The 13,194-nt window shown below is 35.8% G+C and overlaps 1 protein-coding gene across 4 annotated transcripts in view; it reads right to left on the reverse strand.

The window, feature by feature from the left end:
* TDRD3 (tudor domain containing 3) overlaps positions 1 to 13,194 on the reverse strand; it is a 121,583-nt gene that overhangs the window by 59,039 nt on the left and 49,350 nt on the right. For 2 of the 4 annotated variants that reach the window (XM_087757644.1, XM_087757645.1), the window contains 3 exons: positions 12,607 to 12,672; positions 2,639 to 2,799; positions 349 to 490 (listed from right to left, as the gene is read on the reverse strand). In XM_087757644.1, the coding sequence (XP_087613770.1) occupies positions 349 to 490; positions 2,639 to 2,799; positions 12,607 to 12,672 (369 nt within the window). Of the gene's footprint in view, positions 1 to 348; positions 491 to 2,638; positions 2,800 to 8,105; positions 8,183 to 12,606; positions 12,673 to 13,194 lie in introns of those variants that run through there. The other 2 variants (XM_087757646.1, XM_087757647.1) reach the window with 2 other exon arrangements.

Here is a 13,194-nt window from a genome sequence, read left to right on the forward strand (position 1 = left end):
GACGGTAATTGTAAAAGGCATCATTCTGTAATATCTTGGTACCAAACACACTGTTTAGGAAAGCAACCGCCTATGTCTGCACTAAAATAAATTTAATACATTTGATTAATGTTTTCAATCCTTGCAGACTATGAAAGGAATCAGTTCCCATGCAAAGATCACTTTCTTCATTTGCAACATTATACGTAAGACCTATTTACATATATTTGGCTGTATCCCTAAAAATATTGGGACAGTAAAGTTCTAAAAGCTTATCACATGGAAGTTCACAGTCAACACATTAAGCTTGACGTCATTAAATGTAATATGCACCCTGTAAGACAAGCATTTCCAGTGGTGTTACCTCACCCTTTGTAATTCCCACTTTTCTATAAGATGCTCCACTTCACCTCCGAGAACTGCTGTGTTACTGTCATCCAACAGCAAGAATCCATTTCTCACTTCAACAATTCCTGAAAGCTTAATTTTTGTTCCAGGTGGAGTGTTCAGGCTAGAAGTAGAAACAAAGCCAAATATTTCAAATACATTTATTAATATTCTGCCACCAAAAACATATAATATTCTACTGTTATTATACTTTTACCATTTTCATATTTTGTAATAAAAAATTAGCATCAAAAACCTTTGCAATAATTCCTTCAGTATGCATAGTACTTTTCAGTAGCTTTATTGGAACACTTCCCATTCATTACACAAAAATGCCATATTGCAAATTAGATTCTAACTGTGATAAATGTTTGCAAATTGTCTGTTTGGTTAAAATCCAATTTAACAATACCAAACTAAGGATGTGATTTGTTTAGACTAACAGAAGATGTCTCAAAGTCAGTTGTCTAAGTTCCTCATCCTAGGATGCATTTATAGTTAATAAATACAGGATCTCCAGATGGTTAATCATCTCATTTGTTTTAGACCTTTAACTTAGGAAAAAACAAAGAGCTGCTAGAAAAGAAGCTTTCTATACATTACTAACAGCCAGGACTGTACCAGAAGAAATGTAAAAAACATGCATCTATCTTGTAGCACTGCTTCTCTCATTACTCTATCATTTAAAAACATATGGATGCTCTCTGTGGTCATCTCCCACAAGGACGTACCTTACCTTCTTTTCATGTGAATCTACCCTATGAAAAACAACAACAGATGCATAAAAGAATCATGCATCTCCAACCCGTAATTGAAAGATATGACAAGCAGCACAATCTGGAAACTATGATCTTTCTTGTGAGAAACAAGGCACAGTCAGTTATAACCTTTCAACTGAGCAACAATAACTTCTTTAAAATATGCTAAAGCTATTGTGGCAATCACAGGACCATACCACACAGTGAGGAACATTTACAGCGGAGTCAGCCAATTTCAGCACTAGTAGCATTAACCTTAGCAATATTAATGGATTTTCAGTATCGTTCTGATAAAAGCAAAGAAAATGAGATAAGAAAAAATAGACAAGAAAGAAATACAGAAAAAAAATGAAAATTATGCAAAGGGGTGGAGAAGTAAATGGAAACCCTAGTCATGAAGAACTTCTAATTAAAAAGAAAACTGTGATTTTTTTATTTATTTATTTAAAGAAACACTATGTACTGAAACAGCATATTATTCCTAGTTAATAGTCCAACTTCAAACCTGAAACAACCACATACAACACAAATTAAATTTTCATTACTTGAAAAGAAGAGCTCACATCATTACTATAGAGCGATGAGTTCTCTGATGTTTTTGAGATTTTTATCTAAAAGCTTTCAAATCATGTCTCCTACTGGCTCTTCTTTAAGTATTTTGTGATCTAGAATCTACTTACACAAGAGCCTGTTTGCCTTCCTTTTCTGCTTTCTTTATATTCATGTTGAAACATGATACTCTAAGTTCTGCTGGCTCAAGTTAAAATTAAAATATCATTGTATTGTACCTTTTAAGACAGCATCACTCTAAACTGCAAGCTGGCCCCTGCTCAGAAGAAGCAGTTAAAGATCACACTTAAAAATGAAGTATATATCTATACCTAACTGTTGCAGCTACCAGAGAAAGAGAGAGGAAGATTTTTTTTTTTAAAATCAAAGTAATCTGAACTAGAGTGAGAAGAAAAGCATACCATGACTCCAGAGACCAAACATCAGAGAGATTTCAGCATCTTCATAACCAAACACACAAAAAATCCCCACGTTCAACAGTAATTAGCTCTCTTTCCTTTCATTTTTATCTGAAGAAATATTTACTAATTCAATCCAAGTTAAAGCCCTGCCCATGGTAAAGCAGCACTAGTTGCATTAAGTTAGGTGTGTCAGGCTTGTGACATTCTTGCTACCAAAGTCAGACAAAAGATCTGCTACTACTAAAAACTGGGAATTTGGCTCAAGTTTGCGCACACCCAAAATGCTGCGTGCCATGTCAACTCCGACTCAGCAGATGGCTGCAAAAATTCACTTTCTTCCATTATGTACTTCAGTATAAATGGTATTGTAAATTACATTCATATACACCTTTGCATGCTGAATTTAAGGTTCTCTTTTATATACAAAATTTGAGAAGAAAACCTGTTTTGTCAAGCAATTTTTCCATATATTACTAAGGACACTTCCATTATTTTAAGGATATTTAAGTATCAAAGCAAAACTTTGAAAAGAAAGTTGTTCACCTTATTTTTGACATGCTACTGTATTCTATAGCTGTGCAGCTTGTGTGTCCATCGGTCATCTGTAAACGTAACATTCTGGGAGCAGCCTGAGATTCTTCATTATCCTTTGGTGCAGCAACATTGCGTATTTTCTGTATTTGCAGAACACATGGCCCTTCCAGCTACATATGCAAAACAGAAAAGACAAAACTGTTAACACCATGTAGCAAACACACTGTAATATCTAGACACACTAAGAGATACCCCCAGGCAAAGGAAAGTGTAATTTGATCAGGCAGTCATGTTCAATTTCTATCACTCATGTACTGTACATTCTAAAGTATGATAAAAATGGCTTTTTCAGAGAAACAGTTGTGATGCTTCATACATCTCTGTGATATTATGGAAAAGAAGTGAATGAAAAGAGTTGGGGGGGCAAACAAACAAAACCACAAATATTGCCACTTCCAACATACTACAGAGTCCAGGTAAGATTTCGCATGTTGTACCACAGGGTGTCATTGACAAAGTGTTCTAAAGAAAGCAAGAACCAGCTTTGAAGACTATCTGGTTGTATCAAGAGTACACTTCAAGTACAACCACTTTGTAACCAGTAACAAGAAACACAGCTTCTTCCAACAGAGGTACAATCAGAACGTAACAACCTCAAGGGACATCACTATCTGTTGGTTACCTAAAAATGCAGCATATATCCTCCTATACACACCACAGTTTGTGCTACCAAAAAAAAAACCCAAACCAAAAAAACAAAAAAAAAAAAACAACAAAAAAAAACCACCACAAAAAAACCCAAACCAAAACCAACCAACCAAGCCACTTCATCACATTCCAGTCATCAGTGAGTACACGGTCATTCTGTTCCCTCTGAGAAATAAAAATGAATACTCTGTTGCCGCTCAACTGATCTCTAGCACCTGAGAGACAGCAGAAAAGATGAAAAAGTACACATTTCATCAGCTTCTTCCCTTTGAGAAACAAAATAGGTAGCCCAGAAGAATACAAAATGAGAGCAAATAACCAGCAGGTGAATATATATAAAGAAAATAGAAATGAATAAATAAAAGAATAGAAGCAGTGAAACTAGATAAATTTGGAGATGAGGATACAGGAACTTTATTTAGGATGAGAACAAAAGAGAAAGGAAAAATACTTTGGAATATCATCAAAGCATGAAATTGTACTAAGAAGAGGAGGAAAACAGTCACTAAAAGGAGCAAAAGCAGCACCATATAGAGTTCACTTCTTAAATGGTTTTGTGATCTTGACACAATAGCCAGTAATACAAACAAAATTTCTACGTAATTTTCCTATTCTTGACACTTTCAAATAAATTTAAAATTTGAAGGTATCTGCATCGTTTATGACTTCAAATAGAACCATGGAAAATACAGTATTTGGGACGGAAGATTTCTAAATGCTGAAGAAGTTATGTTTGTTTGGAATCTACTGAAACTTGGAAGCTTTCATATATCTTTTTTCTTCAATACTGAACATTTCAAGGAAAGAGCATAAATAAGAACAACAGTATTTTTAGTAAATGCTGACTGAATCTTATTTCTTTCAATAACAATTAAGAGACTAATTCTGTTTCTCATATGAATGGAATTTTTTTTCCCCTTTATTTCAAGAGAAGCAAAACTGGATAATCTAACGTACAGGATGAAAACAAGTTCCCCTCCTCTATCAGTTAACTACAGCAAAAAAGCCTCAAAAAACCAAAAAAAATTCTATTCTAGATTTTTTGTACAGAATGATTCTTTCTGTAGTAGTGAATGAACCACAGTGCCATACTCATGGGTTGCTTCAACAAAAGTCTATGCTTGTCATAAATTAACGCTAACAGTTTTTAACATTATACAATGTTTTCAAAGTAAAGATGAAGAAACACTAGGCAACTGAGAAGCATTTCTAGTTAACCACAACTAGGTTTGTCACTCAGCTGAATAGTAGCTTTACTATGATGGTAATTTCCTTCACAAATGTTGAGCAAATTCTACTTCTAGGTACTTGTGTTTGGTTTTAAACAATGGTTCGGTAGATCCCTTAGAAAATCTGGAGTGCAAAGAAATGAGGGCTAGGCTAAGTATGAATATACATGCCAATACATTCAGGGTTTTGTCTCTACAGTGTGAAGCATACACTACAATAAAGCAGAGCTGCACATCCCTTGAGCTTGGACAATAGTGTCTGCTTCTTTAACAAAGAAAATTACATGTCACTTCAGAAAACAGGTGCAAAAGAGGAATGGAAGTGTGTGGTTTTGTCAAATACACACCACATTAACACCACAATTAGTTTTATTGACTTAATCAGGACCTGAGAATATCCGCATCTCCCAGTCCCAGTCCAGCTCATCTCCCGGCTCATCACGTACAATGAGCACAGTGACAGGAGAAAAGAAAGTCAGTCTTCCTGCAGAACAAGGACAACCATCACTAGATTCCAGGTGAATCCAGAGGATCTATGCCAGTACTCCTTGAGTGGACTATTTTAAAGTGTCATTGTGGGAACCAAGACAGGAAAAAAATATTATAATAAACAAAAATTAAATCAGTTATGGTCAATAGGTACACTTACACATTTAATCAAAGAGTCAGCCAATGTGAAAACTCTTCAGCACTTAGGTGCTGAATGTCATATATAAAAAGGTGAAAAAATTTTTGTTTACCCAACAAAAATTCCTGGTAAATTATCAAGTATTCTAAGTAGTGAGACTGGTTATATCCCGACTATTAAGGTTGCAAGTTGCTTTGCATTATAAAAGCACAGCTTTCAGTTCCCTTACTAACATTTTGACCACTTCATACAGTAATGTTGAATATATCAGACAATTTCGACATCACCAAGGTTTTCCCCCTGCTCCTCCCAGGAAGCAGAAGAAATAGAAAACATTTCAAGACACCAGCTAGATCAATTTAATTATTTCTAAAAATGGACAAGATGTTTGCCTTGTGATTAAAGCAAGTTCTTTCTTTCAACACTTCTACAACCTTTACCCTTTAAAAAAAGGGACTGCAATTTGACAAAACTGTAATAATACCTGGAATTAAAGAATATATGTTATGTAAAGATTAATGGCTTTATAAAGGTTTGTGTATTTTACAATGTCTTGAAAAGGTTAATGGCTATTCAGCGTATGAAACAGATGAGAGTGGAAAAGTAATAAATTAAATATGCAGGTCATAGACTCATAGAATCGTTAAGGTTGGAAAAGACCCTTAAGATCATCGAGTCCAACCGTTAACCTAGCACTGCCAAGTCCACCACTAAACCATGTCCTCGAGCACCATGTCTACCTGTCTTTTAAATACCTCCAGGGATGGAGACTCAACCACTTCCCTGGGCAGCCTGTTCCAGTGCCTGACTACCCTTTCAGTGAAGAAGTTTTTCCTAATATCCAACCTAAACTTCCCCTGGCGTAGCTTGAGGCCATTCTGTCTCATCCTATTGCTTGTTATTTGGGAGAAGAGACCAAGCCCCACCTCACTACAACCTCCTTTCAGGTAGTTGTACAGAGCAATAAGGTCTCCCCTCAGCCTCCTCTTCTCCAGACTAAACAACCCCAGCTCTCTCAGATGCTCCTCATAAGACTTGTTCTCTAGACCCTACACCAACTTCGTTGCCCTTCTTTGGACACTCTACAGCACCTCGATGTCCTTCTCGTAGTGAGGGGCCCAAAAGTGAACACAGGACTCAAGGTGCGGCCTCACCAGTGCCAAGTACAGGGGCACTATCACCTCCCTGGTCCTGCTGGCCACACTAGTCCTGATACAAGCCAGGATGCCATTGGCCCTCTTGGCCACCTGAGCACACTGCTGCCTCATGTTCAGGTGGCTGTCGACCAACACCCCCAGGTCCTTTTCTGCCAGGCAGCTCTCCAGCCACTCCTCCCCAAGCCTGTAGCGTTGCATGGGGTGGTTGTGACCCAAGGGCAGGACCTGGCACTTAGCCTTGTTGAATCTCATACAGTTGGCCGTGGCCAACGCAGATATAGAAACCCTAACAAACAGCCCATAACAGAGATAGTAGTCAAGTCCAGAACTCTTAAAACTGACAGATGGGCCACTGTGGCATAACTCAATGGCCCATCAAGTCTAACCTTTCCATGGATCTTGTGGAAAACACCAAACTTATTACAGGATGGACACCAAGGTTGGACACAAAGGGCTACACAGGTGATTAAGGGACTGGAACATTTCTCCTATGAGGAAAGGCTGAGAGAACTGGGACTGTTCAGCCTGGAGAACGACAATGGGCACAAAGTGAAGCACACGAGGCTTTGTCTGAATATCAAGAACACTTTTACTGTGAGGGTGATCGAGCACTAGGAACAGGCTGCCCAGGGAGGCTGTAGAGTCTCTACCTTAGAAGACACTGAAAAGCCATCTGGACATGGTCCTGGGCAGCCGGCTCTAGGTGGCCCTGCTTGAGCAGGGGCATTGGACCAGATGACCTCATCAGGTCCCTTCCAACCTCAACCACTCTGTGATGCTGTGACTGTTTTCTTGTACACAAGCCCATATTATAATGCCTTCATTCTTAAGTTCCAAATAGTACAGTTGTAGCTTGCTCTCTGCAGAAGTATTTACAAACTGGACAAGCAACTGCACACATGTTAAGGCCAGAATGCTATGAAAAGTGGTTCAGATGGCTTTTTAATTAAAAAAAACTAAAATAAGAGAAACAAGTAAAAAAAATAAAGAAATTGCATTTTATGTGCCATAGTAGTAGTATAAACAGCTTTCAGTGATTAAAGTCTAAAGGATGCAAATAAGTTAACAGTACAGAATTCCTCTAAAGAAAGAGGAATGAAGACTAGCTTTAACCATCATTAATCCTATAATTAATGCTCTGCCTACTTTTTCAAGGTGAAAAATCTAATAATAATACCTAATAATAGTATCTTATACTATGCCATTATAATATTCATACTGTAGGTTTTACATTAATGTATGGGAAAACTACTGGGTAAGTCAGAATCTGAAATTTGAAATAGCAGAAAGAGGCATAAGAGGAATGTCTGGAAATGGAAGTTTGAGACATACCACAACTCACTCCTTCCTCTTTATCCACAAAACCTATCAGAACACACACGACTCTTGGAAAGAAAAAAATAAATTTAAAAAAAAAAAAATCAAAGTAAACAAATATCCACACTATCATATGATAGAATATACTCAGGTCTTTCTGGACATAGTTTAAATTAATTAAAACATCATTCGCTCATGTGTCATTAGCTTATAGGCTTCTTCAATATGAAGAAACGAATCTAGGTACTTACATCGCATCATGTTCAGGAAAAAAAAATTCTGAAATATTAGCTACACACACTGACTGGAGGGCACTAGCTGATCAACCGTTGGAAATACTATCTTTATCTACAACAAATCAATAGCCTTTCTGGCAAATCCTGAAAGTCAGTAAAACTATTTTGTACCAGTGCTCTTCAAACCATGCTTACACCTACCTCAGTGTCTGCCAATTAAGACATTACTGCTCACAAACAGGGATTAAACCACCGCTGCCATCCTTAGAATGAGACGAGATGCTCCAGATCAAGCTAGGGTGACAAAATATATTGCCAGACTTGCCAATGTGATCAAGGTAGAAAATAATGTGTTAATAAATCAATCTCTTGAGATCCCTAAGTTAGAGATAAAATTTCAAACAATGCCCAATAGCTGGCTAATAATTTTCAACAAGTTTTGCAATATAGCAACTAGACTATATTCTACTCTTTTCAAGACTGTTATTGCACTGTCTTTCTAGAGACATTGGTCTGAAACCAAAAACTAGTCAGCCTCTCACAAAGATTTAGCTTATTATACCTAACTTTATATACTTTTTCTCAAAAATATGGAAGTAAACACGCCTTTTTAAGAGCTCCTGAAATAGGCGTTAGGAGCTAAGAACACAATCAAAGCACTGATCAAGGTGAAGAGCTCAAGGCCCACAGCTTACCTAAGGCTGCCAAACAGCTATTTTCTAAAAAGGCTACAACTCAGTTTGATCTGTCAGCATTACTGCACACATAGTCTTGTCCAAATCATCTCAATTGGAAAACAAACAAACAACTAAAAATACGTAGGATAATTTTTCACACAATCCATTTCACAGTTACATCAGGAGATCTGATGTAGCAATCACTCTCACTGGAAGGTAAAGACGAGCACCACAAGACTGGAGGGTTTTTTTTTTAAATGCAGATCACTTATAACTGGAACAGCAAATCTGATCATCCCTCTTAAAAAAAAAAAAAAAAAAAAAAAAGGCTGTAGGAAACCAATATCCGCAGTCAAAGAGACACTAAAACACAACAAAGCACAGTTAGCTGTATTAAATTAATGAAACAGAAATTGGGAAGCATATGAGTAACCTTAAACAGAAATTAGAATTTCTGGCAACTTATGTTTTAACTGCTTACCATCAATCTGTCAGTACTCAGAAAGCATCTCTCTGAGCTCAGAAATTAAATCCTTTCTGAATTCTTCTTCTGAAATGTTTCCATTGTAATGAAACATAAATGCTCAAAAGAAAACCAGTTATACTTTAAACATAACACCATTACTAAATTATATGTTGTAACTTTATAGTCTTCTTTGCGTTTTTATTCCATTAAAAATACTTAACATATATTTATGGTACATAGTCATCTAGATGGAAATCGGAGGGTTCAGCTTTTTCAAATCCTGTGCAAATGTGGCCATCTTGTGGTTAATGCTGGTAATACTAATCTTTTTTTAAACCCATACAAAACAGAGATATAAATGAGTGAATAAACCATTTTTGTGTATTGATGACTGACGTTGATAACCACTTACAATGGCCAAATACCCATGATGTTTCACACGAGGACTCTATGTCAGCTTTTATGCAAATATTTGCCTAATACGACAAAATACTACTATTTGCCACTAATACTACAAAATAAAGATATTTTCTATGCAAGATGGAAATACATCATATGTTCTCAAGATACAGGTAAATAATACTGATCCTAGTCTTGGATGAGAGGAACAATAGTAGCACATGATTTCTATTGTTTCCTGAAACATTTCTGAACCACAAATGACTACTTCTACTGAGAGATTATATTAAGAAGGCTCTCCTGTCCCAACCGTATCCTTTACTTGCATAAAGCAAATACTCTCCTTTATAAACACATAGTTCTGTAACGTAAAATATTTGTATACACTGCTACTCAAAAAAAAGGAAACATTACAGTTAAGAAAGCAAAGATTCAGTACACTATCTAATAGTCTGGGCTAAAAACTATAAATACAAGTCATTCTCAAACACCGACTTTTTTCTGTGCAATCTTCTTTTCAAAACCTGGAGGATTATCATCCTCCAGCAAATGGTTTGCAGGTGTTTGTTTTGGTTTGGCTTTTTTTAGAATAATTTTCTGAGATCTATGATCCAAATAAAGACAGTTGATTAAAGTAAGACCAAACTAAATTTTACTGGAAGTTCACATGTAAAAAATCCTCGCTCCTTAACAATACTGATAGAGCTATGTAAGTCCCTAGGATTTAACAAATATCATTTGTTAAACAAACATTTGTCTTCGTTAAAGACCATCAGGGGCCACAGTCATCTTCTGTCCTGCCCGTTTCCTCCAGCTTCTCAAAATTCCTTCTGCTGTTGTCAGGAATCATTACCTAAGAGAAAAAAATACCCTTTTCCTCTGTATTTTCACTCTTTAACTATTAAAAATGGAAGGAGCCTGTAAGCACTGATCTCTCTCAACTATCTGACAATCTGGGAAACAGAAACACTTCGAGTCAAACAAACTTTCAAAAAGGAAGTTTGGATTGGACTGGATTCCTGCAGCATTCAATCCTATTATCCAGTCCTCCATCTCCATCAACTCTAAGACAATCTGTCGCAAATGGGCATTGCTCAGAGGCCAAAGCCTTGACAGGAATCCCTGTGATCATAAGGTGGTCCAGAGGAAGGGGAGGGGGGGTGCATCACCACACAATCCCATGAAGAAATTTATCAAGCTCCATTCAGAAACAGTTCCTTTTTTTTTTTTTTTTTAAATTTAGGATCCTACATAGATACTGTTTTGTACTTCCAGTAACATCCCTCATTTCTGTGCATAGGCTTTTTATTTTGTGGAAACAAATGGCAAAATTGCACCTTCTCCAGTTTGAGCTGAGAAACATGAACAATTCAAGTGGTGACTTGAGCAGCTAAACTAGAAGCAATCACTTTAAAGCGTGTAAGTAGATTCTCATATATAACGTCCATCAAAGCTTTGAGGAAATTAATGACACTTTTACCTTTAATTGACCACTTGAACTACATAATGACAACAGAAATTTAGAAAACATTCTCTCTAAAGGAAATGGACAAGTTACTAGGTATATTCCCAAGCGATGAATGAAAACTGAACAACTACCTCTAAAGAAATTCTACCATAATGCAACAAAACTCTGAAAAAACAGTACAATTAAAGTCACTTTGAATTGAAATCATGTTTCAACAGCAAAACTAAATAAGGCAAGCATTACCACACATACAACCTTAATACACTCGAGAATTACATTTAACCAAATATATTTGGACCTTGTGAATATTGCATGATCTGAAATGAAAAATTCAGTAATACTCCAATTAAGCAACTGAGAAATGAAGAGTGCAAAACCAGATGCCATAGAAAGCAATTATTTTGCTTGTTTTTTGTATTTCAAAAACGGGATACTGAAGAGGAAGAAAAATATTAACATCTTAGATATACAAAACAGCTAAATCAAATTCTTTTAAGTGGTAAAAAGTTATTTAAGCACTGAAGTATCTTGAACAGCATGTTATCCAGAAACCTAAACAGGTAAACAATCAGATTTTTTTTTTTAAGTAATATCTGCAAAAAACATAGCTCCACATAACAAGAAATAAAGTTAATAAAACTTTTCCCAGAAATTTTAAGCAATATGTTGCATGCACAGACTGCTGCCTCGCTAAAAACTATGATCCTGCGATATACTCTCTCTCAAGTGGGCTCTTCATATCTGACAATAATGTTCCCGCTGTTGTTCTTGTAGAAGCCAGTGTTTACAGCAGTCACCGTTCCATTTAGACAATAGGATCAGCAGAAAAAAAACAAATCCCAACAACTTGTAACAGCCCCTCTCATCAATTTTGCTTTCTTAAAACAAACCTGCCTTGATTTATCACTATTTGAATTTCAACAGTAACGAAATGTTTCCCCAGAACTTTCACATCAGTGATATAGACTGTCAATATTTGGAAGTTAGGGATAACAATTTGAATTGAGAACTACTACTAGGTGAAAATAAAATTCCTTCATTTATCCACTCTCTTAACCACATGTAAGGAAGAAAACAGGAAGGCTGTACTGAAGGGGCCAAATTTAACTTTTATCTAGACATACAACATATGTTAAAAATCTAGCACATCCAAGTTTCAAGTATAATAATATTCTGCAGTATATAAAGTGTTATACCATCTAACATGGTTTATCCACTTAACCTGTAGGATACACAGTCATAGGAAATTACATGAAATGTATAGCTATAATCCTGAATATAAGTAAGTCAAGTAATACAGCATCAACATATATCACTATGTATCATAATCATACAGCTGCTTTGCTTTATTCCTAACCTGCTTTGTTGCACTCGCAAGAATAAAGCAGGGGAAAAAAAAAATTAACTTCTCATACCACGTCAAGATCAAACAGGTTAAATTACTTTTGAGTGATAAATTAAGTTGCTAGGATTGTTCACATTTATTTACACATTTCAATGTTGAGAAATGTCCTCTCTTTATGAAGCCTAATGGGTAAACTGCTATATTCATATATTTATCCTATAATGCACTCAAATATTATGTTCTTTTGTAAGTGAAATAATGACAAAACCAGAGTAATGCACCATAGAAGGCTGTCATCACACAGAAATCACAGAACACAGAAAAAGTGAAGTAAAAATATTGTCTACCTTTTCCACCTTTCCACCATTGATGTCACTGGGGAGGAATTTCTTGCCAATCGTTCTTAAATCTGTCTGAAATTAATACAGAAGAGAATATTAACCTAAAATATCCTGTTTCAAAAAAAATTATCATCACAAAATAGGAAAAAGAAGGGTATTTCTTCCATAATGCCAACTATTTATAGACTATAAAAAACCATCCCACTAACTGCATATGATGAAAAAAATTCAACAACTAAAAGAATTTACAAAAGAAATCCTTTTGCTTTTTAAATTATCTTCCTGTTTTAAGCACATTTTCAAAGATGATTAAAATGCTTTTAATAAATGAAACAAAATGACTAAGTAACATTTAATTATTAGATGTAACTCTGAGGTTTAATAGAAGTAAACGTCTTTCTTCATTCTCCATCTGGCACTTAGAGAAAAGCGTTTTTAGTTTGTGTGTTTTTACATGCACAAATCCTTCATAAAACGTTGGGATGATTTTTGCAATTATACCTGGACTAAAAGCTTACATCATATTTCTATTAAATGCTTTTTAACTTAAATGCCTGATTACTTCTTTTGGAAGTGAGGCAGACAGCTGTATGA

Source organism: Nipponia nippon, unplaced genomic scaffold, assembly GCF_047370975.1.
Source record: "Nipponia nippon isolate SJK-2023a ecotype South Korea unplaced genomic scaffold, ASM4737097v1 scaffold_2, whole genome shotgun sequence".
NCBI lineage: Eukaryota > Metazoa > Chordata > Aves > Pelecaniformes > Threskiornithidae > Nipponia > Nipponia nippon.